Source organism: Chlorocebus sabaeus, chromosome 29 (assembly GCF_047675955.1).
Source record: "Chlorocebus sabaeus isolate Y175 chromosome 29, mChlSab1.0.hap1, whole genome shotgun sequence".
NCBI lineage: Eukaryota > Metazoa > Chordata > Mammalia > Primates > Cercopithecidae > Chlorocebus > Chlorocebus sabaeus.
Window position 1 is genome coordinate 6,518,852 of NC_132932.1, and position 23,525 is coordinate 6,542,376.

Sequence of the window (23,525 nt, forward strand, 5' to 3'; positions counted from 1 at the left end):
CTCTAAGGTGCAAGTCACACCATCCTCATTTTCCAGATGAGGAAATGAGCTGGCTCAAAGCAGTACAGGAGGACGCAAACAGGCTGTTCCCCAGGCCTGGGCTCTGAGCCCTTTCCACTTGCTTTTCCAGGTCTATTTTTAGTGCATTCATTTAGGATGCTCAGGACAGGCCTGAGGGCCAAATCCTGTGTAGGCAAATTTCCCTGAGATACTCTGCTCCTTTTTCCATGACATAATTCTTAAGATGACCACTGATAACAATCCTCATTGTGGAGTTACTTCAGAATGTATGAGGGAAAGGGACTGCTGAGCTCAGGCTCTCTGGGGACTTCCTGGGCAGAGGCTAGAGGTCTGGGGTATTCCTACTGCCCTGATCAGAGGCAAGGCAGCCAGTCTTCATGGAGGCCAGCTGGGTCTGCTATGCTGTCCCCTCTCTTGGGACACTCTCCTCCACCTGCTCCATGGGTCTACTGTCATCCTGGTTCCACAAAAGCCCTGTTCTTTCTCCCTGCTGTTCAGGGATGTCTGGCCTGTCTGGCCTCATCTGGGCACCACTGTAAATCCTCTTTGCTTATATCCTTACACCCTGCCCATGAGGAACGTTCTCTTTGTGAATGAGGTTTGGTGTGTGCATTGGGCTGGGATCAATCACACAAATTCTATGGAGTCTGACTGATATAGAAGATACTCTGCCCCCAGTTTTCCTTCTCTATGCCCAGGAAGAAAGCAGAAGATACAGCTTGTCTTCCTATTCTTGTCTACAGATACTTACCAAAGCAATAAGTGGCAAGGGTGGCGGGGGGGCCTGAATGCCTCCAGGCTGCCTTTTAAGCAGCGGAACCAGAGGCAGGCGCTTAGAAGCAGCGGTGCAGTAGGCGGCTTAATCACTGGTCAGCGGGTAGAAGGATGGTGCACGTGGGTGACACCTGTGCCTTTGGACCCCCTCAGATCCCGGTTGAGTCTCTCTACCTCAGGATGTCCCTATGGGAGAAGCCTTGCTTCCCAAATCCCTTCAAGAAATGCCTAGTTTGTCAGTATCCAAGCTACTATCTAGAGCCATGTAAAGAAAATATTTTCTCCCAACACTTGTCTCTACCTGAAAAGGAATCACTACAGGATTCCTCACATGAAACTCAACAGAGCGAAAGGCTGTAACTGATAGAAGAGAGTGTGTCGGCCAGGAGCAAAGATGCAGGGAAAACTTCTAGTTACTCACACAAGAGAGCTGAGGGCTGCTTGTCCTAGGTGATGCTGCTGCCAGGCCGACACCTGTCCCAGTGACAACATTCCTGGCGAGTTGAAGCCTTGCAGAGCTGACAGGTCAGCGCTGGTCAGTGAATAATCTACGAAAGAAGACAAGACGGCTCTGCATGTGACGGAAGGTCCACACGGAATCTATTTTTTAGATAGCTACTGCAAACGCTCCTACACTGAGGCCAGGCATGCTGGCTCATGCCTGTAATCCCAGCACTTTGGGAGGCCGAGATGGGCGGATCACTTGAGGTCAGGAGTTTGAGACCAGCCTGGACAACATGGTGAAACCCCATATCTACTAAAAATACAAAAATTATCCAGGCATGGTGGCACATGCCTGTAGTCCCAGCTACTCGGAAGGGTGAGGCAGGAGAACTGCTTGAATTTCACCCAGGAGGCAGAGGCTGCAGTGAGCCGAGATCGTACTACTGTACTCCATCCAGCCTGCGCAACAGACTCCCTCTCAAAAAAAATAAAAAGTTCCTACATTGAGAGAAGTCAGATACTTCACAACAAAACAACATACGTGTGGGTCTAAAATCCAAAATCTTTTCTTGGAAGATTTACAGGATCTAGCAATATTTAGTTGTCTGGGATGATTCAAATAAGAGGCCATCATTAAAGAATGTTCTGTACAATTGTTATTTAAAATATGCCTGCCACTACCCTTTGGAACAAAGAGAAACAGTCAAACCCAACCAGAGTGAGTTTGAATCTGCAAGTCTTAATGAAGTAAGGGGTTGGGGGACAGGGGACAGGAAAGACAGATTCCCTTCACATGGAGTGCCAAGCTTAGTGACATCATTACACAATTAATTCACTGCATTTGTTTAAAGTACCTAGACTATCACAAACTCCTTGACAGCATGCAAAATAGTTTCAACTTCATGAAAAAACTTGGTGTCCTAGAGTATAACCCAGCTCATATCATATGAATGCTTCAGTCATAATCACTGGGACCAAGATTTAGGACGTTAGTTATCACTCACACGGGGAGTTATTTCAGCTCATCATAACACTTGTCTTTTCCATTTGGTTCTAAAGAGAGGTGGCAAAACTCTTCTACTTTTATCTTCTTTCTCATGTCTCAAGAGTGTTTAAAGAAGTTGGTCTTCCTAGTGAATTAACATGTTAAAAAAGGAAGGAAGTTGAAGCAACACAGCTGGTGCTCAGGGCTGTCCTGATTCTGCCCTTGTCATTCATTCTATTCTATACACTCCCATGGGCTGGGGCAAGGGCCTGCCACATGGATGCCTTCCCCAGTGCTCCCTCCAGCCCACACTCTCTTTCGACTTCTAGGTCTTTTAAACGACCTGCATGCCATGTCCATTTGGATGCCACTCCAAACGCCACAAATCTGACATGGCCTGTCCTTTCCTGTAAACCTGTTCCTCCTTAAAGTACTCTGTCTTAGTACATGGCACCAACATGCACCCAGCAGCTCATGCCAAAGCCTATGGGTGTTATCCTTGCTATTTCCCTTCCCTCTCACTCCCCCCATCAACTTCCAGATCTGAGCAATTCTATCTGCTCTCTCTCAAGCCTGCCCAAGTCTCCCCATCTCTACTGCCCCCACTCTAGTCTATGCTATCAACACACATTGCTTGGACCACTACAATAGCCTCTGGTGTGGCTTCCTGGCATTGCCTTGTAACCCTATACACAGCAGCCAAAGAGATCTTTTCAAAATAACAAATACGATCATGGCACTCCTCTACTTAAAACTTTTTTATTGCTTCCCAATGCTCTCCAGACAGCTTCCAAAATCCTTGACATGGTCTACAAATCGCTACTTACCTCTCTAGTCTCAATTCTAACCCACGCTCTGTTCCCATTCCTTCAGCCTTGTCCTGCCTGTGAACTCCTAGCCTTTGTACAGGCACTTCCTCTCCCAAGAGCACTCTACCTCCTCTGCCTGCCTGAGTCATGCATGTTCCTTCATGTCCAAGCTGAGATATAGCCCTTGACACAATTGCAGCAGCTTATCCCTAGAGCTACGTGTCTTGTGCCCTCCTCCTAGGCTCCACTGTTGACTCTGCACTCCTGTATTTCCAGTGCCTGGCATAGTGCTTGCCACACAGTAGCTGCCTGATAAATATTTGCTGAATAGATGTGTGAATAAGTTAAAAATAACATGGTAAACTTAAAACAGAATAAGTGTTATGAGAAAGAGAACAAAGATAAAGTCAGTCAAAAGGTGGCATGAGACTGACGCTAAGCGCCTGATGATTTTGAGAGCCTGCCTCCATTTTCATGCACTTTGGTAATTCCTTTTATACTTTTAAAAAACAAATTCCCAATTCAATGGCATTTCTGAAAATAAGTATAGTGGAATTTCTAAGTATACTGAAAAACCTGTAATGAAACACTCAGTAAACCATAATCTAACACCTAGTTCAAGCTCCCTCTTCTCAGTCAATACGCCTTTGAACATTATAACTTTGCCCTACCTTCTCATTTCTCAGAGTATAAATTCATAAACACAACAATTCAGGACTTCCCCTCCATGGTTGCCCACTTAGGTATGTCCTGTCTCCTTGTCTAGAATAAACTTGGAGAAAGGTATGTCCCTAGCATAGTGTCTCTCATACAGCAGGTGATCAGTGCATCGAAACAGAATTTCTATGAATCCATCATCCCTGGCTTTGCTCTGGAACCTTGTTCTGTGCAAGACACAAATAACAGGCTATGATTCACAGTCCCTAAGATAGTATGCAGTTGACAAATTTGGACATTATTTTTCCAACATAATTGTTGGAAAAGTAATGGATATTTCCTAAGAGGTTTTTTTTTTTTTTCAATGAAACCTTTTATTGTTGTTTGTTTTAAAAGAACTATTTAAAAGTGGCAATCAAATGTTCTCAACACTCTGCCCCCTCAGGTAGCTGCAGACAGCAGTTCCAAAGTACTGTGCCAAAGCATTTACCCTGAAGGCTAAAATCAGACGATCTTTACCATAGTCTACTTATGACACTTAGGGGACTCATAAAAGAATAACTTCTCTGCATTGCAGTCTCGGAGTAATTGGCAAGGTAGAATTTATTGCCTTCTTCCTCTGAAGCATCAGGTGTTTGGCTCAGTCGATGAGAAAGTGAAACCACATGTGTTCTCCACTTCTTCTTAGATTGGTAAATTTAAACGAAACCAGCTGCCCTCGATTCTCCATACAGTCTGCTTTGCTAAAAGCACTCCTACAATCACTGTAATATTCTTAAATTTTCCTAATACAACCCCAAATTAGGGCATTTTAAGACAAAATGCCTAACTAAACATAAATGAAGGAAAAGCTCCCCTCAAAGGCAGAGTGACTGGCTCTGAGGAGAAACCAGAACAGTCCTTGTTTTGCCCCTCAGGAGCGCAAATGACATGGACCAAGCTAGTGGTTACAGGGAGGAAAACAGCCTGTTAGACATAAACATCGGCCACCTCCCGAAGTCTCAGGTCCAAAGGGATTCATGTCTTTCCCAAAGCACGTTAACATAGCATAAAGACAAACATCTTATTTTAAAAGTGTGGAAGACTGTGATATTGTTTAAAGAGAAACTACATCAACAATACTCAAGCAACAGGCTGCTACCCTCTTGGCTTGATGTATGCCACCACTCTGATTATCTACATGGGCTTTTTGTCAGGGGTAATTAAAAGTTCACATTGGAGAAGCAGAAATAACTTATTCAACTCATTACACTATCAATTTTTTTTGTAATTTTTTCAAGGCTAGCACGTTTAAAAATACATCCTAATTTAAATCTAAAAAACTGGAAATAGTTTATTTCAATAAATATACTTTAAAAAAAAATCACAAAAGCACACGTTGATCACAAAACAGAGAGCAGTAAAACCTATGGAAGGCACCAAAGCAGGCTCACCAGTGTTGTAGGCAGTCGGCATTGCTGAGTACACAAGTCCCTGTGGAGGCAAGCTTGGGGTTGTCACAGACACGACTGGGGTAGCAAGAGGTTGAGTGGCTTGAGAACTACTTATCCTTTGGGTATTCTGTGAGAGATCAAAAAAGACAAAAAGTGTTCTTATATGGTATTTATGTTGACTTAAAAATAACTTTCAATTTAAAAGTGACATTTTTCACAGTTTTGTATGAATGTCATTTTCTGAAGCAGTGATGATGTGAAAACTTCAAAAATACTAGTGAGAACAACTAAATATTTGATTTGAAGAGTCATATTTTTACATTAATTCTCCTCTTAAAATAGTTTATTAATGTTAGACACACCACGTTAAAATAGGAACTTACGTTACAGGCATTAGCACTTCTATTTGTTAGCACAAAATGAGGACGTGATGCCGCTACAAATACTGTCAGACTACCCTAAATATATGTAGGTTTTAAATACCTGCTGATGGCAAAGGTCATCTGTATATATAGGGATTGTACGTCTATGAGTATAGGAATCAAAACTACTTTTCTTTGCGGCATTTACATGTTAACATAGTTTGAAGTCATGGCTTATTGAGTGCAGCTTGTATTATTATTTCTTCCTCTCCAATCATGCAGTTGACCTATTTTTTAACAACAGGTTCAGATATGTATCCCTTCATGGTACCCTGGCCTTCTGTAGGAGACACTTTGAGTAGAGCATTTTGAATCAAGTACTGCTGACAGGGCTGTGGAAGAGCAATATTAAATGCTTGCCAACTGGATGCATCTATGCAGCATCCTATCCATGCTGGGAATGGATTAAAAAAATCAACTATTAAATAATCCAGTTAGTTTAAGATAGTCATTGTCCTTAATGTGTAGGAGTACGACAGAACCAGTTTCTCACCAAACTGGCTTAAGGTAACAGTTTTCCAAAATCTAAGATCGGAGGAACACAACAGACTCTGTGTCACTAGCACATCAGAAAGTCAGAGCACAACTCTATTTGTTTTTTATAAATTATGTTACCGCCTGATAACTGACATTCAGGGATCTGAGCCAAATCAGTAAAGTATAATTCAGTGCCGTTGAGATTATGAAGAGTTAGAATGTGATTCCATTTTCTCCACCACAATTTTCAAGAGTACATCAGACAAAGGCCTTTGGCCAGATCTAGACACTTACAAACATTCAATGAGGATCCTGATCTCAGTTTATTTCTTTTTAATTTCTGTTTTCTATCCTAGGTTAGAAGATGTGAGAAAGACCATGTGGATGTGGATGTATTGCTTGAGTTTCTGTCCCAGATTCACCATTTCCTAAGCACTGGGAAAATCATTTGACCTCTCTGAACTTCTTCATTGTCAAATACACAAGATACAGCAATCTTTGTCCTGGCTGCCTTCAACAGCTACTGTGAGAATCAAATGAGGTTATTATGTCAGAAGTGCTTTCATAACTGAAGTACTACACAAATGTAAGATAATAGCCTTAAATTACTGTCCCAAGAAACCCTCTGTCCCAAATTTCTATATAAGTGGTGGGAAAAAAAAGATACATATTTTTATTCCTTCTAATCCATAGCCTAGTCTACTGGCGCTTTCATGAAGTCAAGTTGTTCTACTATTGCTCAGCTTCTAAAGGAATCTCCATGGCTGGTCTTAACAGTACAGTCTTTAGTGCAGGCCCCAGGGCACCTGTCCTTCCGCACTTCAGATCAGAGTCATCCACAATTACATTTTAGAGCTCAAGGCAATTTGAACCACTTCTAAGTTCTAACGGACTGTGCTTCTGATTATATTTTGGTTCTGGCACATAAAGTTCTGCATTTTTAATTGATTATAGAGTCTCAGGCTTCAGTTTTAAAGAATACAAATGGCTGTTTATAAGTTTTTAGATACGTATTTTAAAGTCTTCAGGGACCTAATATATTTATCTCTGAGGTTCTGTAATTACAAATGTACTTACTCTGAGGAATGTGGAAAACCGATGTATGCCAGTTGGGAATATGTTAGTTTCAGCATCAAGTTTTTAAATTTAATGACTTTTCAAGATACAGATCTACTTTGGACTTAATTTCTTCTTTCATATTTAGTCTGGAACTTCTAAAGTCAAATCACTAGGTGAAAGAATACAGTATGACAGAGTTTGGCTTGGACCCTACCTACTCCATGGCATCATCCTCATGGCAATCTTCTGGCATGTCTTTGAAAACAGTAAGACTTCAAACACTGGTTCTACTCAACGAAGCTCCTAATCTCAAAGGCACTGAGTTCTCTAAGAGTAAGTGATTTTCAGAACCACAAGAGGGCAATATAGTGCTAGGTAATTCATGGAAGCATTCACAACTCCTTGAACAGTGAAGTCTAACCTAAGGTGAATTATTTTAGCTTGAATTATAAACTCTCATTCACTGATCATTATGGTATCATTAAGTGTTTCTCCAAAAGATATTCATAATATAATTCAAAACATTTACAGCTGACTAGTTCAGTTGGCCAATACAAAACTATATCCAAAACTGTGACTGATCACAAAGCTAAATAAAGAACAATCTCGTATTTTAAGGGGAACAGACAACCTTATTTGAAAAGATCACAAACTGTGCAAAACACACCAGCATGCATAAACATGGAATATTAAAACCAACGGATGCCTTCTCCCCCATGCTTTCATGCACTCTTAACCCCTGTCCATGCTAAAAACATTTCCAAGTTTTTATTCCCCTTAAAGTCTTTTAATTAGCAGCTGACTTTGAGATTATATGATGACTCCTGTGAGGTTTTGGTTTTAGTTCCTAAAGAAGAAATAGATAAACTGCAAGTTGCTTTTAGTCAAGTTTATTTTCTAGAGGAAAAGCCAACAGAAAACGTTTGTTTTGGAAAAAGAGCAATAGTTGCTTTTAAGAACAGAGTGTCTTCTGATAGAAAAGTAAATATATATACATTCAATTACAGACATTCCTTTTAGTAAACAGGGAACCCCCTTGTGGTTCAGGCTGTATCATGCAGGATGAAATAATTCCAACTCTGAAAAAGGTGACCTCACCAAAAATGATGTAATCTTTTTGAAAGAGAAACAACACAACATCGTGTGTTACAATCTGAGGAACTTCAAGGGTGAAGTCATTTTCTAAAAATATTTCAATAATTTGGAGAGCTATATAAGGTATTCTGTATCTTTCCTTAAAAAAAAAAATTTAACAAGTATCCTATGCTCATGGACAGCTACTGTTTTTAAAGGCTCTATTCCAATGTTCCCTCCAACAAATAAAATGGGTCAACACATACAATTATAAATAGAAAAACTAGAGTCTGTAGTACCAGTAGATTGCTTTACTCAAAGTGTTTGAATAGTGTTTAAAAAAATTGTGTAACAAAGGGAACATTGGTTAGATAAGAACATGTAAGGTAATTAGTACTTTCTACATCTTTTTCACCTTCCTTCAAGCAGAAACCCACACTCACCAACTCCAATTCCTCTTCCTCCGACTGTACTCAGCACATAAGAGGGATAAGAGAGTTACTAAGACTGTTGGTACTCACAAACAAAATATTTCTTTAGAAAAACATATTTGGACACTAGCAGCTGTCAAACTCTAAAGAGACGATTATATACACAACAGATAGAAATATAAATTACTTGTCGCTATACTTGCTGATTTTTCAAAAGACTAGAAAAATTCCTTTAAATTCTCTAGGGCCAGTATTCAAAGACACCTTCCTCCCCCAACGTGGTCTGCTCTCATGCTGGCCTCTCCTATACACAGTTATGCTACTGCAACAGTATTTAAAAGGGGTTTCTCATCATGGTATCAATCTGTATTCGGAAATTTGAGAATACTAACTCTGTACCTGTAACTCGGTATCTTAATCATCCTACTATTACCCCACCTGGTGATACATGTTCATTTATCTCCTACTAAATTCTGCTTCTTGGCAGGCAGAAACTGCTGTATGTTTTATTTCCCACAGGAGCTAGCACAGTGTTATAAAACAACAAGAACACAAACATTTGTTAATAAATGCAAGAGTTTAAAATACCAGTTTTAGATACGCTTATCATTTGCACATATATGTTCATGTGAATAAAATAACTTCAATGGAGAAAAACCACATATTTGAAGAAAATGAGACTGGAGGAGAAATAAATTCATTAAGTCATGTAAAGAAAAGAAATGAGGCTGGGCACGGCGGCTCACGAGGTCAGGAGTTCAAGAACAGCCTGGCCAAGATGGTGAAACCCCGTCTCTACTAAAACTATAAAAATTAGCAGGGTGTGGTGGCAGGTGCCTGTAATCCCAGCTACTCGGGAGACTGAGGCAGGAGAACTGCTTGAACCTGGGCAGCAGGGGTTACAGTGAGCTGAGATTGCGCCACTGCACTCCAGCCTGGATGACAGAGGGAGACTCTGTCTTAAAAAAAAAAAAAAAAAAAAAAAGAAATGAAACATTTTTGCTCCTTTTCTTCATATTTAGAAAATATTAATATACTAGAAACAGTCTAATCAGCTTTCTCTTATTTTACTTGAATAAGTTAAACTTCTCTGTCAATCTGTGAAAAGTGTCGCTGTAAGTGCCACTGATACACGAAGCCCTAATCTGGAAGGTTTCTCTGTAAATGGTGTAAAGTAGGTGGGACTGATTACTTACTCTGAAAAACAATCACTTGATCTACAACTGCTATCTCCAATGTGGGCAAGATGCTATTCAACTGTCCTGTTATAGATATCTTTACATATGTCCCAACACAAGGTACACATCAAAATATTACACTGTCAAACATTATAGCTGTGTATGTGTAAAACATATGGTTTTCACTTTAATGTACAGGAATAAGTGTGTAAATAGTTCATATGACACATTTTGAGTTTTCCACGGAGATGCTTCATGCTTAACAACCAGACATAACTTTCTTAAGCAATTGCTAAATGCTTAAATGTAGTTTGTCTTTAAATTGGCAGTTTACTAACAATTCTTATAAACATTTCTGTGCCTTACATGACATTTGCATAGTTTATTTCTGAAAGACAGTAGCAAGTATTGCATATCCAGTATCTGAAAGGTAAGCTACATAACTATCCTAAATGCCATTTTTTTTCTTGGCTCCCTTTTGGGGTATATTTCTTTGTTATGTACATATATATGGATTTTAAACTTTTTATTCTGAAATAATTTTAGACAGCATTTGCAAAGAGAGCTCCCTCACATCTCACTCAGCTTCCTACAATGTTAACATCACAAGGAAATACAATGCAGTTGTCAAAACTAATAAAACCAATATAGCACCAATTAAAGCTTTGGACTTTACTTGGATTTCGCCAGTCTTTCAACTAATGTCCTTTTTCCTGACCCAGGATCAGATCCTGGATCCCACAAGCCTTTAGTCCTCACGTCTCCTTAGTCTCCTCTGCTCTGTGACAGTTCCTCAGTCTTTCCTTTTCATGACCTTGACACTGTTTTTTGAAAGAGTGCTGATCAGGTATCTTATAGAATGTCTCTCAATTTGGGTCTGATTTTCATTCATAATCAGATAGAAGGTCATGGATTTTTGCAAGAATACCACAGAGAGACATGGCCTTCTTAGCAAGTCATGTTGGAAGGCACATGTTGTCTTTATGTCCTATTACTGGTGATGTTAACCTTGATCCTCTGGTTAAGGCAGTGTTTTCCAGGATTCTCTTATTTCTAATTCTCTAATTTTTCCCTTTGTAAGAAACAAATATTTGGGAAGAGACATTTTGAGACCCAGCAAATACGGTTTTTTACTTATACTTTTTGCCCACTTATGTTAGCATTAACCACTGACTTTGCCTGCAATAATTACCATTGTACTGTGGTGTTCTAATGGTGATTTACTATCTCTCATTCTTTCTACATTAATTAATTAGAGTTATGTTCTAAGAAAGAGTTGTCCCTTTCCCCTTATTTATTCAATCATTTATTTAAATCAGTAATGGACTCAATGTTTTTTATTCCCTGGGCTATAATCCAATACTATTGTTATTTATTTTGTTACTCAAATTGTTCTAGTTTTGGTATTGGAAACTCTTTCGAAAGGCCAGCTCCTGTGACTTTTGATATGCACTTTCTTAACCTCTGACAACTCTGGCTCATCCCGATTCCCTGCCCCAATCTACAACAAACCATTTTTTCCAAGCAGCCCTGCGCCCTTATATTAGAAAATGGTGTTCAGAAACTAAAATCTGAGCACCGGATAGTTGAGTTACTGGGTGCTACTGCCTCACAGACCTCTCAGTCAACAGAGCCAGGAAATATATGATGTATACTAATTCATATGTACACACAACTGTATCTTTGTGTGTGCATGACAGGGTCTCGCTATGTCACCCAGGCTGGAGTGCAGTGGTACAATCACAGGCCACTGCAGCCTCGACTTCCTGTGCTCAAGTGATCCTCTCACCCCAGCCTCTCAAGTAGCTGGGACTAGAGGTGCATGCTACCACGCCCGACTAATTTTTGAATTTTTAGTAGAGATGGGGTTTCGCCATGTTGGCCAGGCTGGTCTCAAACTCCTGAGCTCAACATCTGCCTGCCTCAGCCTCCTGAAGTACTGGGATTACAGGCATGAACCACTGTGCCCAGCCAGACACATACATATTTCTGTATCCATCTACCTTTATGTGTATACACACATATATATGTCTGTATATATATACACATATATATGTAATATATATACACATATATCTATGTGTATGTATGCACATATATGTACTCTTACTAAATCCTTCAACTATAACCCTGAAACATAGGCTCATTCTAGACCCCCACCCCTACACCCCCTTGGTTATCTGCAACTTTCTCCTCCAACCATGAGAAACCTGGCTCCCTTTAACTACAATGTCCATTTGTTTATTTATATTTAGTTATATGTTTATATGTTCAACCCTTTGTGTATGTGAGGGATGAATTTACCATCTAGAGTATAGTAATTTGCTAGAATTTTGTTGGTCTCTAACCTTACAGTATCCAGTCAAAACAGTTTCCAAATTTACTCAGACTGGGTTCTTTCTTCCTCAGCCCTTCGATATCATGTTACTCATCTGTAATAAAGTTATATTCATGTGTGACAACATGCATTCCATCTTGGGCTCTCCCGTAATCTTTACTAAATTGCATTTAGTAAAAATCACTCTTTGTATGTACAATTTTAAGAGTTTCAACAAATGCAGACCCATGCATCTAACAAAACAGCATCACACAAATTAGTTCCATCACCTCGAAAATTCCCTCATACTAACCCTTTATAGTCAACTCCTCTCTCCACTCCCAACCCATGGCAGCCAGGGAGTTTTGCATTTTCCAGAATGAAATATAGATGGAATCATACACGACTGTGGACTTTTAGATCTGGCTTCTTTTACTTGGCAAAATTCACTTAGGATTCATCTATATTGCTGTGTGAATAGTTTATTGCTAAGTAGTATTTCCTTATATGGGCATACAGTGTGTTTATCCATTCATCTGTTGAAGGACATCTAGGCTAGTTTCAGTGTTTCACAATTATGAAAGATATAGGTTTCTGTGTAAGTATAGTTTTCAATTCACGTGCATAAATACTCTAGGAGTGGCATTACCAGATTGTACAGCAAGTGTTTATTTATGCATTTATTTATTTTTAAGACAGGGTCTTGCTGTGTTGTCCAGGCTGGTCTTGAACTCCTGGGCTCAAGCAATCTTCCTGCCTTGGCCTCCCAAAGTGCAGAGATTATAGGCATGAGCCACCCTGCCTGGCCAGCAAGTATATATTTAAATTCATAAGAAGCTGACCAACTCTTCAAAGTGGCTGTACCACTTTGCATTCCAAACATATATGAGAGATTTTTTGCTTTGCATCCTCACCAGCACTTCTAGTTTTTGAGTTTTCTTTTCTTTTCTTTTTTTTTTTTTTGGAGGCAGAGTTTCGCTCTTGTTGCCCAGGCTGGAGTACAATGGTACAATCTTGGCTCACCACAACCTCTGCCTCCTGGGTTCAAGTGATTCTTCTGCCTCAGCCTCCCGAGTAGCTGGGATTACAGGCATGCATCACCACACCTGGCTAATTTTTTTTTTAAGTAGAGATGGGGTTTCTCCATGTTGGTCAGGCTGGTCTTAAACTCCCAACCTCAGGTGATCTGCCCACCTTGGACTCCCAAAGTGCTGGGATTACAAGCGTGAGCCACTGTGCCCAGCCATTGGTTCTTCTTAAATTTTAGCCATTCTACTAGCTGTGTAGTTGTATCTCATTAGGTTTTAATTTTCAATTCCGTAGGGCCTCATAATATTGAGCATATTTTCATATGCTTATTTGCCATCCATATATCTTCTTTTTGAAGTATCTGTTCAGATCTTGTGCCTTTTGCCTTTTTAAAAATATGTTTTCTTATTGTTGGGTTTTAAGAATTCTTACAATATTCTGGATACATTAAAGATACAAACTCTTTAATGGATATGTGACTTGCAATTACTCTCTTCTAATCTGTAGGTCATCCTATATTCTCCGGACAGTGCCTTTCACAGAGCAAAACTTAAGTTTAACCTCCAAAACTTAAGATAACCTCCAATACATCAGTTTTTTCTTTATGGATCCTGCTTCTGGTGTTGGATTTTCTCCTCTAAATTTCAGTTTCCTGTTTTAAATTTGGGTCTATAATCCAATTTTAGTTAATTTTTTAATAAAGTCTCAGTTATTATCAAGTGGGTTGTTTTTGTGTATGGATGTAGAATTGTTTCAACACCATTAGTTGTAACTACCATCCTTTCTCTGTTGAGCTGCCTTACTAACTTTGGCAAAAACCCAGCTGAATATACATGCATAGGTCTATATTTTCTGAGCTGTTTTGTCCAGTGATCTATGTGCCCTTCCTTTTGTCAATATCACACTTTCTGGATTACTATAGCTTTATAGTAGGTCTTGAAACCAGGTAGTAGTAGTTTTTTAAAATTTTGTTCCTTCTTAAAATCTTTCTAGCTATTGTAGTCCTTTGTCTTTACCTATATATTTTAGAATTGGCTTGTTCGTATCTACAAAAAAAGCGTGCTAGGATTCTGAAATTGTGTTTAATCTACAGATCAATCTGGGAAGAAATGACATCTTGACAATACTGAGTCTTGAAATCCATTAACATGATGTATCTATCTATTCATCTAGGTCCTCTTTTATTTCTTTCATCAGTGTTTTGCAGTTTTCAACATACAGACTGTGTAAATATTTCATCACAATTGTACCTAGATGTTTCTTTTCTTTCCTTTAGTTGGGGGTTGTTTAGTTTGTTTTTTTAATTCCAAATTCCAATCATTTACTGCTGGCATATAATCGATTTTTATATACTAACTTTGTACCCTGCGACCTTGCTAAACTCACTGATTGGTCCGAGGATTTTTGTAATTTCTTTATATTTTTCTACATTAAAGAATGTATCTTCTGTGAATAGAGAAAGTTTAATTTCTCTCTTCCCGATATATATGCATTTTATTCATTAATTTTTGCGTAACTGTACTGGCTAGGACTTTTACTACCATGATAAATATGACTGGTGAGAAAAAAAAATATCATTACCTAGTTCCAAACACTAGCAGACTCAGAGCTTTCCCCTTATAAAGTATTTTAGCTGGATATTTTTTATAGATGCTCTTTATTAATTTCCCTTCTATTACTAGCTCAATGAGATTCTTTTTGTTTAATCATGAATAGATGTTGAATTGTTAACATCGTGATTATACTAATGAATTTTCAAATGTAGACTCAGCCTTGCATTCCTGGGATAAAACCAACTTGGTCTTGATATATTATCCTTTTTATTTATTGCTCAATTTACTTTTTACTGTTTTGTGTCTAGAGTTCATGAGGAATATGGATTTGTAGATTTTTTTTTTCTTGTGTTGCCTGATTTTGGTTTTGCACTGGGGTAATGCTGACCTAAAAAAAACAAGTTGGAAAGTGTTCTCTCCTAATTTTTTCTGAAAGAGACTGTATAGAATTGGTATCACTTCTTTTGTAAATGTTTGGCAGAATTTGCCAGTTAAATCATAAGGGTCTGGAGTTTTCTTTTGTGAAAGGTTTTTAAACTAGGAATTCTGTTTCTAAAATAGTTACTATTCAAGTTAACTATTTCTTCTTCAATGAGTTTAGTAGTTCCTTGGTAGTTTGTATCTTTCCCAGAATTTGCCCATTTCATCTAAGCTATTAAATCTATTAGAACAGAGACGCTTATAGTATTCTTTCAGTGTCTTTTGGGTAATGTATCTGTTCATATTCTTGATACTGATAACCTACCTGGGTCTTCTCTTTTCCATTGGTCAGCTTGGATAGAGGTTTATCAATTCTATTACCTCTTTTTTTTAAAAAAAAAGTTTTTGGTTTGCTTTTGTTTTCCTGTTTTAAATTCATTAATTGTTGCTCTTTTTCCTTTCTTCTGCTTGATTTGGGTTAAGTTTGCTCTTCTTTTTTGTTTCTTAAGGTAAAAGCTTAGATTACTGATTTGGGATCCCTCTTTTCCAATATAGGCATGTGTTGCTATAAATCTCCCCTCATCACTACTCTCGTTGGGCCTCAAAATTTTGATGCTGTATTTTCATTTTCATTCAGCTATACGTATTTTTAAATTTCCTTTGAGATTTCTTCTCTGGTCCTTGGGTTAAAGTATATTGTTTAATGTCTAAATATATGGCCATTTTCCTACTATCTTTCTGTTATTGACTTCTAGTTTGATTTCCTTTTGGCCAGAGAATATAACATGTATGATTTCAATTCACTGAAACTTACCAGTTTGTTTCCTGGCACAGGATATAGTCTATCTTGGTGAATGTTCCATGGGCTCTTGTGAAAAATGTGTGTTCTGCTGTTGTTGACTGACATGTTCTATAAATGTCTCTTAGGTCATGTTGGTCAAGTGTTGCTCAGATCATCTAGACCCTTACTGATTTTTCTGCCTACTTGTTCTATCAGTTACTGAGAGGGATGTTGAAATCTCCAACTACAATTGTGGATTTTTCTACTCACCTTTTAGTTCTACCAGTCTTCACTTTATGTATTTTGAAGGTTGTTGTTAGGTGCATAAACATTAAAGACAGTTATTTCTTGGAAAGTGGACTAGGTCACATCCCTCTTTATTGCTGATAGTTTTCCTTGTTGTGAAGCCTACATTGTCTGAAATTAATAGGTCTGCTTTACCTTTCGTTTTGGTGTTTGCAACAGTAAATTTTCTCCCTTCTTTTACCTATGTCTTTATATTTAAAGTGGATTTCTTGTAGGCAGCAATTTTGTTTTTTTTCTTGAGATGGAGTTTCACTCTTATTGCTCAGGCTGGAGTGCAATGGCACAATCTCGGCTCACTGCAACCTCTGCCTTCGGGGTTCAAGAGATTCTCCTGCCTCAGCCTCCCAAGTAGCTGGGATTACAGGCATGCACCACCATGCCCAGCTAATTTTGTATTTTTAGTAGAGACGGGGTTTCTCCATGTTGGTCAGGCTGGTCTCGAACTCCCAACCTCAGGTGATCTCCCTGCCTCAGCCTCCCAAAGTGCTGGGATTACAGGCATGAGTCACCACAGTACTTTTTAAGAAAAAAAAAAAAATACACAAATCTGATGATCTTTTAACTGATGTGTTCTCACCACATTCAATGTGATTATTTATATGACTGAATTAAAAGCTACCTTTATGTTGCTTTTTGTTTGTCTTCTTTTCGTCCATTTCTTGGGCTACTTAGTAGAGCATTTTTTATATTTCTATTTTCTCTCTTCTATTGACTTATTTAAAGTTAATAGAATGACTTCTTTAAAATTTTCTTCTGTATCTGCACTAGGGTCTACAATATACATCTTTAATCACCTTGAGTTCTTCTTCAAATAATATTTACATCATGTGTAGAGTCAATTCCTCCCTCCCATCTTTTATTGTCATATATTTTATTTTGACATGTGCTACAGAAACAAATTACACTGTTACTGTTTTTGCCTTATATAGTCAGATACCTTTTGGAGCAATTAAAAAGAGGGAAAGCACTTGGATCGTGGTTTCTTTTATATTCCATAAAAATAAATTAATGTTCCTTGGAGAAATGCCTAGGACTGGTGCAGAAAACACACAAGATCAGCCTAGAACATATAATAGTGCCAGAAAATAAAAAAGCACCTACTTCCCCTAAAAAATAAAAAAATAAAATAAAAAAAAATCCACAAAAATAAGGATATATTAAAGGGACACAGGAATCAAGTAGACAGCCCTCAAAAGCTGAGGCTAGAACAAAGCAACAGAAAAACATGGTATTGCATTATAAACCAAAGTATTAAAATAAATGCCCACGAGTCCATATTGATAGAAATAAATGGTTGAATAAATGAGAGAGAAGAGATACATCTCCTGTGCAGAAGAATTCCAAATAACTTATGTAGATATCCTTCTCTTAAGAAAACTCCCCACTCCTTAAAAGTGTGGGCTGAACATGGTAATTTCCTACCCAAAGGCTATAGTATGAAAAGCAGAAGAGTAACTTTACAGAAAAGAAACCTGTTAAACACCTGTTAAACGTCAGCCAAGTGACCAAATTAACATCAGCAATAGTTATGATGATACAGGCTGGTCATCCCAAATCTGAAAATCTGAAATCTGAAATGCTCCAAGATCCAAAACCTGTTGAGCACCAATGTGTACTCATTGGATCATTTTGGATTTCAGATTTTTGGATTTGGGATGCTCTACTTATTAGTATAAGGGAAATATTCCAAAACCTGAAAAAAATCTGAAATCTGGAATACTTCTGGTCCTGAGTATTTCAGATAAGGGATAATAAATGTAGTAGGCACTCTTGATACGATGTGATGAAAATGGCATCTTAATTCTATGGCCTACCTCCCTCAAACCAACGACCACAGGCTAAGCATGAGAAAAACATCAGACAAATCTTAACTAAGAGACATTCTATAAAAATACCTGACTAGTACTCCTCAAAACTGTCAAGGTCATTAAAGCAAGGAAAGTCTTAGAAACTCTCACAGTCAAGAGGAGGCTAAAGAGACATGATTGCTAAATGTAATGTGGTATCCTGGATTGGATCCTAGAATAGAAAAAGACACAAGGTTAAAAATAAATAAATCTGAATAAAGTGCGAATTTCAGTTAATAACAACATATCAGTACTGGTTCAATAGTGGTGACAAACATACCATACTAATGTTAATGACAGAAAAAAACTATGTGTGGGGTATATGAAAACTTTCTGTACTATCTTTGCAATCTTTCTATAAATCTAAAATTGTTCTAAAAATAAAACGTTTATAAAATGTAGGGAAAACCAGATTTTATTTATTTTATCTTCATTTATTGCATTTCCACTGTTCAGGTCTTTGTGTAGACTCAAGTTTTTGCTGGGATCAGAGTCCTTTAACATTTTTTGTAAAGCAGGTCTGCTGGCAATAAATTCCCCCGACTTTTGTTTGAGGAAATCGTCATTTCTCAAAGATATTTTTGGTGCGTAGAGAATTTTGGGGTGAGAGGAATTTTTAAAAATTTCAGCACATTAAATGTTACTCCCCTTTTCTTGCTTGCATAGTTTAGTTTGTGAAGAAAAAAGTATGGTACTAATCCTTGTTTTTCTGTATACAATATATCTCTTCTCTAAGATTATTCTCTTGATCTTTTGCTTTTAGCAGTCTGAGAGTGAGAGTGTGTGTGCGTATGCGTGCGTGTGTGTGCTGGCAGTAGTATTTATCCTGCTTGGTACTGGTTATTTTTTAAAATATTACTCCTAATCTGTTCTCTCTTGTCTTTTTGGAAGTCCAATTATAAATATGTTATGCCATTTGATAATGGCGCATAGCTCTTGGATACTTCATTCTGTTTTTTGTCTTGTTTTCACTCTTCTCTTTGTATTTCAGCATGGGTAATTCCTACTAATAGACTACAGGTTTTTCCCTCCTGTTAAGCTATTAGGGCAAGACTCGAGTTAATTTCATTAGACGCTGGGCCAGGTTTGAGCCTTACTGCTGCTCTGGTTACCATCAGGGCACCTACCACAAGCTTCATATCCCTCTGGGGGTGGGGATCTATCTGCATGCCAGATTTTCCCCTAGTGACTGCTCCACTCTCAGCTTTAAGTCATCCCCTCTCTTGTTGTGCCTCAGGCTGTGGCCTTCTCAGTCATCCTGCCACTCTCCTGGCATTGCTCCATACCGAGCATGTCTTCCTGTTCCTCCACCACTGGCTGAGATATTTTGCCTTTTCCATTAAACAGGATTTCAACAGTGCCCTAAGAGTGATTATGTTTGTTGTTCATCGTCTTAGAGATTAAAGCTTTTATTCCATATTAGAGAAAGAAGACAAAAAGATCCAGGCAAAACTTTTTGCCCCTAGTGTAGAGCTACTCTTCCCCTCTCCCAGTTGTGTACCACAGCGAGACCTTTTCAGGAGCTTCTGAGCACCCCATGGGATTCATGGAGAAAAAAGTCTACAAGAGAACACAGACTCACCCTGTTTTATACTGTGGCCCCCAGGAGTTTCACACAGTTCTGTCAGTGTACACCTGGTCTCCAGCAATTCACCAATCACCCTAGCTTAACTCTTACTATCTGTGTCTTGCCTAATGCTCAAATGTCATCTCTCCTCACAGTATCTTTGACTCTGGAGCATCTGGGCCAGTTGGTTGCCCTGAAATCTCAGCACTATAATGAATTCAAGGAAAACTATGAACTTTCTGTATATCCAAGTTTTTTTAATTGTAAGGCTGGGAGTGACTGTTTCCAGACTTCTGTATCGCCAAATAAAAAATTCCTTTTTTGACCTGGACTATAAGACTTAAAGAGATTTGGTCCTGGCTCTATTTTGAACTATCTTGGACAAGTATTAACCTTTAACTCAGTTTCCTAATCTCTACCTTGCAATGATCACAAGCTAATTGAGAATTAAATGAGACAGTATACACATGGAGGTGTTTTGGAATCTATAAAGCATTATACCAATGTGGAATTATTATCTAAGCCTGATAGCATCACTTTCACTTAGCAAAAACTAATGGTGAGTTTAGCAACTGCTCAGTAGAGAGAACACCTGGCATATCATTTAGTATGCTAGCAGTCAAACAGTTGCTAAACTAAGAGGTTTTAAAACTTGATTATACATTCCAGTTTTTTTTCTACAAGAGGCTAAGGGGGATAAATATATTGTCCTGTTCTTTATAAACAGACTTAAGACTCAAAAACAAATGAGACCAGAACCCTAAAGCCGTCATCAAGGAGTGGAATAGAGGCTACCTGCATTCTTTATACAGTTAAATAGAAAGGTTATTTGAGAAGGAATAAGCAAATAAAATTAATTGGAGAATAACTCACTCAAGTTTGTGTGCATTCTTCCCTATCCTACAACAGTTCTGTAGTATGCAGAATTTTTTTTTTTTTTTGAGACAGTGTCTTGCTCTGTCACCCAGGCTGGAGTGCAGTGGTATGATCTCGGCTTATTGCAATCTCCACCTCCTGGGTTCAAGTGATTCTCCTACCTCAGCCTCCTGAGTAGCTGGAATTACAGGCACACACCACCACGCCCAGCTAATTTTTGTATTTTTAGTAGAGATGGGGTTTCACAATGTTGCCTAGGCTGGTCTTGAACTCCTGACCTCAGGTGATCCGCCCACCCTGGCATCCCAAAGTGCTGGGATTACAGATGTAAGCCACTGTACCCTGCCTGGTATGCAGAATTTTCTAACTAATAGATTAGTGCTTCTCTCACAGAAAAGCATGTTGAATTGATTAATGAAAGTATACAAAGTACAGAGAATAAATAACTCATGTTTAATATTTCTAGCCTGGTAAAATTAAAATTAAACATAATAATCTCTAAAAGTGTTATATATTAATGGGGTACATGTGAATATTTGTTACATTCAGAGAATGTGTAATGATCAAGGTCAGGGTATTTGGGGTATCTATTACCTTGAGTATTTATACTTTCTATTTGTTGGGAACATTTCAAGTCCTCTCTTCTAGCTACTCAGAAATATACTCCATCTGCAATGTTGCTAACTATAGTCACTCTTCTCTCCTATCAAATACAGGGGTATATTTGTTGTATCTAAGTGTATGTATTTACCTACGAATCAACCTCTCTTCATCCCATCTCCCACCCACACACCCTTCCCAGCCTCTGCTATCATTCTATTTTCTATCTCTACAAGATCAATTTTGTTAGGTCTCACTCACATATGAGTGAGATCATGCAGTATCTATCTTTCTGTGCCTGGCTTATTTCACTTAATAACCTCCAGTTCCAACCATGTTCATATTTAGCTTTAATTTTAAATAACCGTTAAGCAAATTTCCATAATCTGATTTCTGTGTATTTGAAATAGACTTGTCTCTTCAAATACTAATTTCGAATGGAAATATTTGTTAGGAATAGGTGTAGATTCTATGGTGGCACAGAAAACTCCAAAGGAAGCTACAGACTGACTATGTATAAAATACATGTTTTAAAGAATGAAGTTGAAGAAAGGTTCAACTTACTAGTGGAGGCATCATGCCCTTGCTTGAAGGGGGGATGACAACTCGAAGATCTGGTTTTCTACTGTTCATTCCAAGATTACCACCACCTGGTGGAGGGGGAGACTTCGTAGGCATGACTTTGCCTAAACTATTTGCACCAGTAGTTCCAATCAAATTTGGAGAAGCTCTTGAGTTTACAAATCCATTCCCTGGGGGGAAAAATATCATTCAATTATGTGAGAAGAGTTATTAAAACACTTTGGCACAAACAATGTTTTCCCCAGTCTGAGTTGCAAATAAATTTTATTACAAAACTCACTACACGTTTGAGTATCCCTTATCCAAAATGCTTGGGACCAGAAGTGCTTCTGATTTTGGAATACTTGTATTACATACTTAAGGGTTGAGCATCCCTAAACCTGAAAATCCAAAATCCTCCAATTAACACTTCTTCTGAGAATCACATCAGTGCTCAAAATGTTTCAGATTTTAGAGCAGTCTGTATTGGGATACTCAACCTGTGGTAACTAATGAAGTATCTTTGGATATTTTAAAAATAAGCAGAGGAAGACAAGCAAAGTCTGAAATACATATAAAGCTTGAGACTAATGACATTTGTACAGCATTACTGCTTGGATTTGCTGAGAGAGATTTAAAACACAACACATTTCTGGCTGGGTGCGGTGGCTCACACCTGTAATCCCAGCACTTTGGGATGCCGAGGAGGGTGAATCACTTGAGGTCAGGTGTTTGAGACCAGCTTGGCCAACACGTTGAAACCCTGTCTCTATTAATAATACAAAAATTAGCCGGGCATGGTGGCACACGCCTGTGATCCCAGCTACTTGGGAGGCTGGGGCAGGAGAATTGCTTGAAGCCGGGAGACGGAGGTTGCAGTGAGCTGAGATCATGCCCCTGCACTACAGCCTGGGTGACAGTGTGAAACTGTATTTCAAAGAAACAAAAGATCACATTTCTAACAGGGCATCTCATTTAGTCTCATTTTAGGGACTAAAATAATGGAGGTATTATAGAAAATGTCTGAGAACAGCCTATTCAATCACTCTTGTGAGAGCAAAGGCACTGCTACTACTAAGTTCTGAGTAGTGAACTAGGTATCAGAGCAACTTCTTAACTGTAGCTTATTCAGCACTCATTTTTCATGCCTCATTTTCACCAAGTACTTCTTCCTTATGGCTCTACCTCACTGGTTCTGTTTTTTCAGCTTCATTGAGGTCCTTATTAAATATTTCTGATTTATCTCACGTTAATCATCTTATTCCTATTTTTAAACTTTCCCTGACAGAACCTTCCATCTCTCTTAGATGAAATGAGGAAACAGGCGTATCATGATATATGCTCTATGTATATAATACTTTTGGGAACCAGTTGACATAAAATAAATATGAAACTATCCTGTTTTCATGAATACTGTAGTCAGTCATTCTACTTCTTCCCGTATGTACCAAGCACGTGGACTGGGTGGGGCTGACTCTCTGCAACCCTCTCTCCAACCTCCAGATGAACTTAGTGACAGGCATTTGACTCAGGTCATTCTCATTCACCACAGTGACTGGATGTGGTAATGACCAATCAGAACCCGGGTAAACCAATTGTTCCATGATTGTCAGGGAGGCTCCCACATTCCCCAAACTGTGCCTAAGAAAGCATTTTATTCTTTTTTTTTTTTTGAGACAGAGTCTTGCTCTGTCATCCAGGCTAGAGTGCAGTGGAGCGATCTCCGCTCACTGCAAGCTCCGCATCCCCGGTTCACACCATTCTCCTGCCTCAGTCTCCCGAGTAGCTGCGACTACAGGCGCCGCCACCATGCCCAGCTAATGTTTTGTATTTTTAGCAGAGACAGGGTTTCACCACGTTAGCCAGGATGGTCTCGATCTCCTAACCTCATGATCTGCCCACCT

At 38.6% G+C, this 23,525-nt stretch overlaps 1 protein-coding gene across 10 annotated transcripts in view; it reads right to left on the bottom strand.

Annotated features, from left to right (window-relative positions):
• MEF2A (myocyte enhancer factor 2A) overlaps positions 1 to 23,525 on the bottom strand; it is a 162,537-nt gene that overhangs the window by 4,522 nt on the left and 134,490 nt on the right. For 6 of the 10 annotated variants that reach the window (XM_007990556.3, XM_007990554.3, XM_007990557.3 and 3 more), the window contains 3 exons: positions 21,625 to 21,812; positions 5,124 to 5,250; positions 1,217 to 1,343 (listed from right to left, as the gene is read on the bottom strand). In XM_007990556.3, coding sequence (XP_007988747.1) covers positions 1,217 to 1,343; positions 5,124 to 5,250; positions 21,625 to 21,812 — 442 coding nt within the window. Of the gene's footprint in view, positions 1 to 1,216; positions 1,344 to 5,123; positions 5,251 to 8,598; positions 8,623 to 21,624; positions 21,813 to 23,525 lie in introns of all 10 variants that reach the window. The other 4 variants (XM_007990552.3, XM_007990551.3, XM_007990553.3 and 1 more) reach the window with 1 other exon arrangement.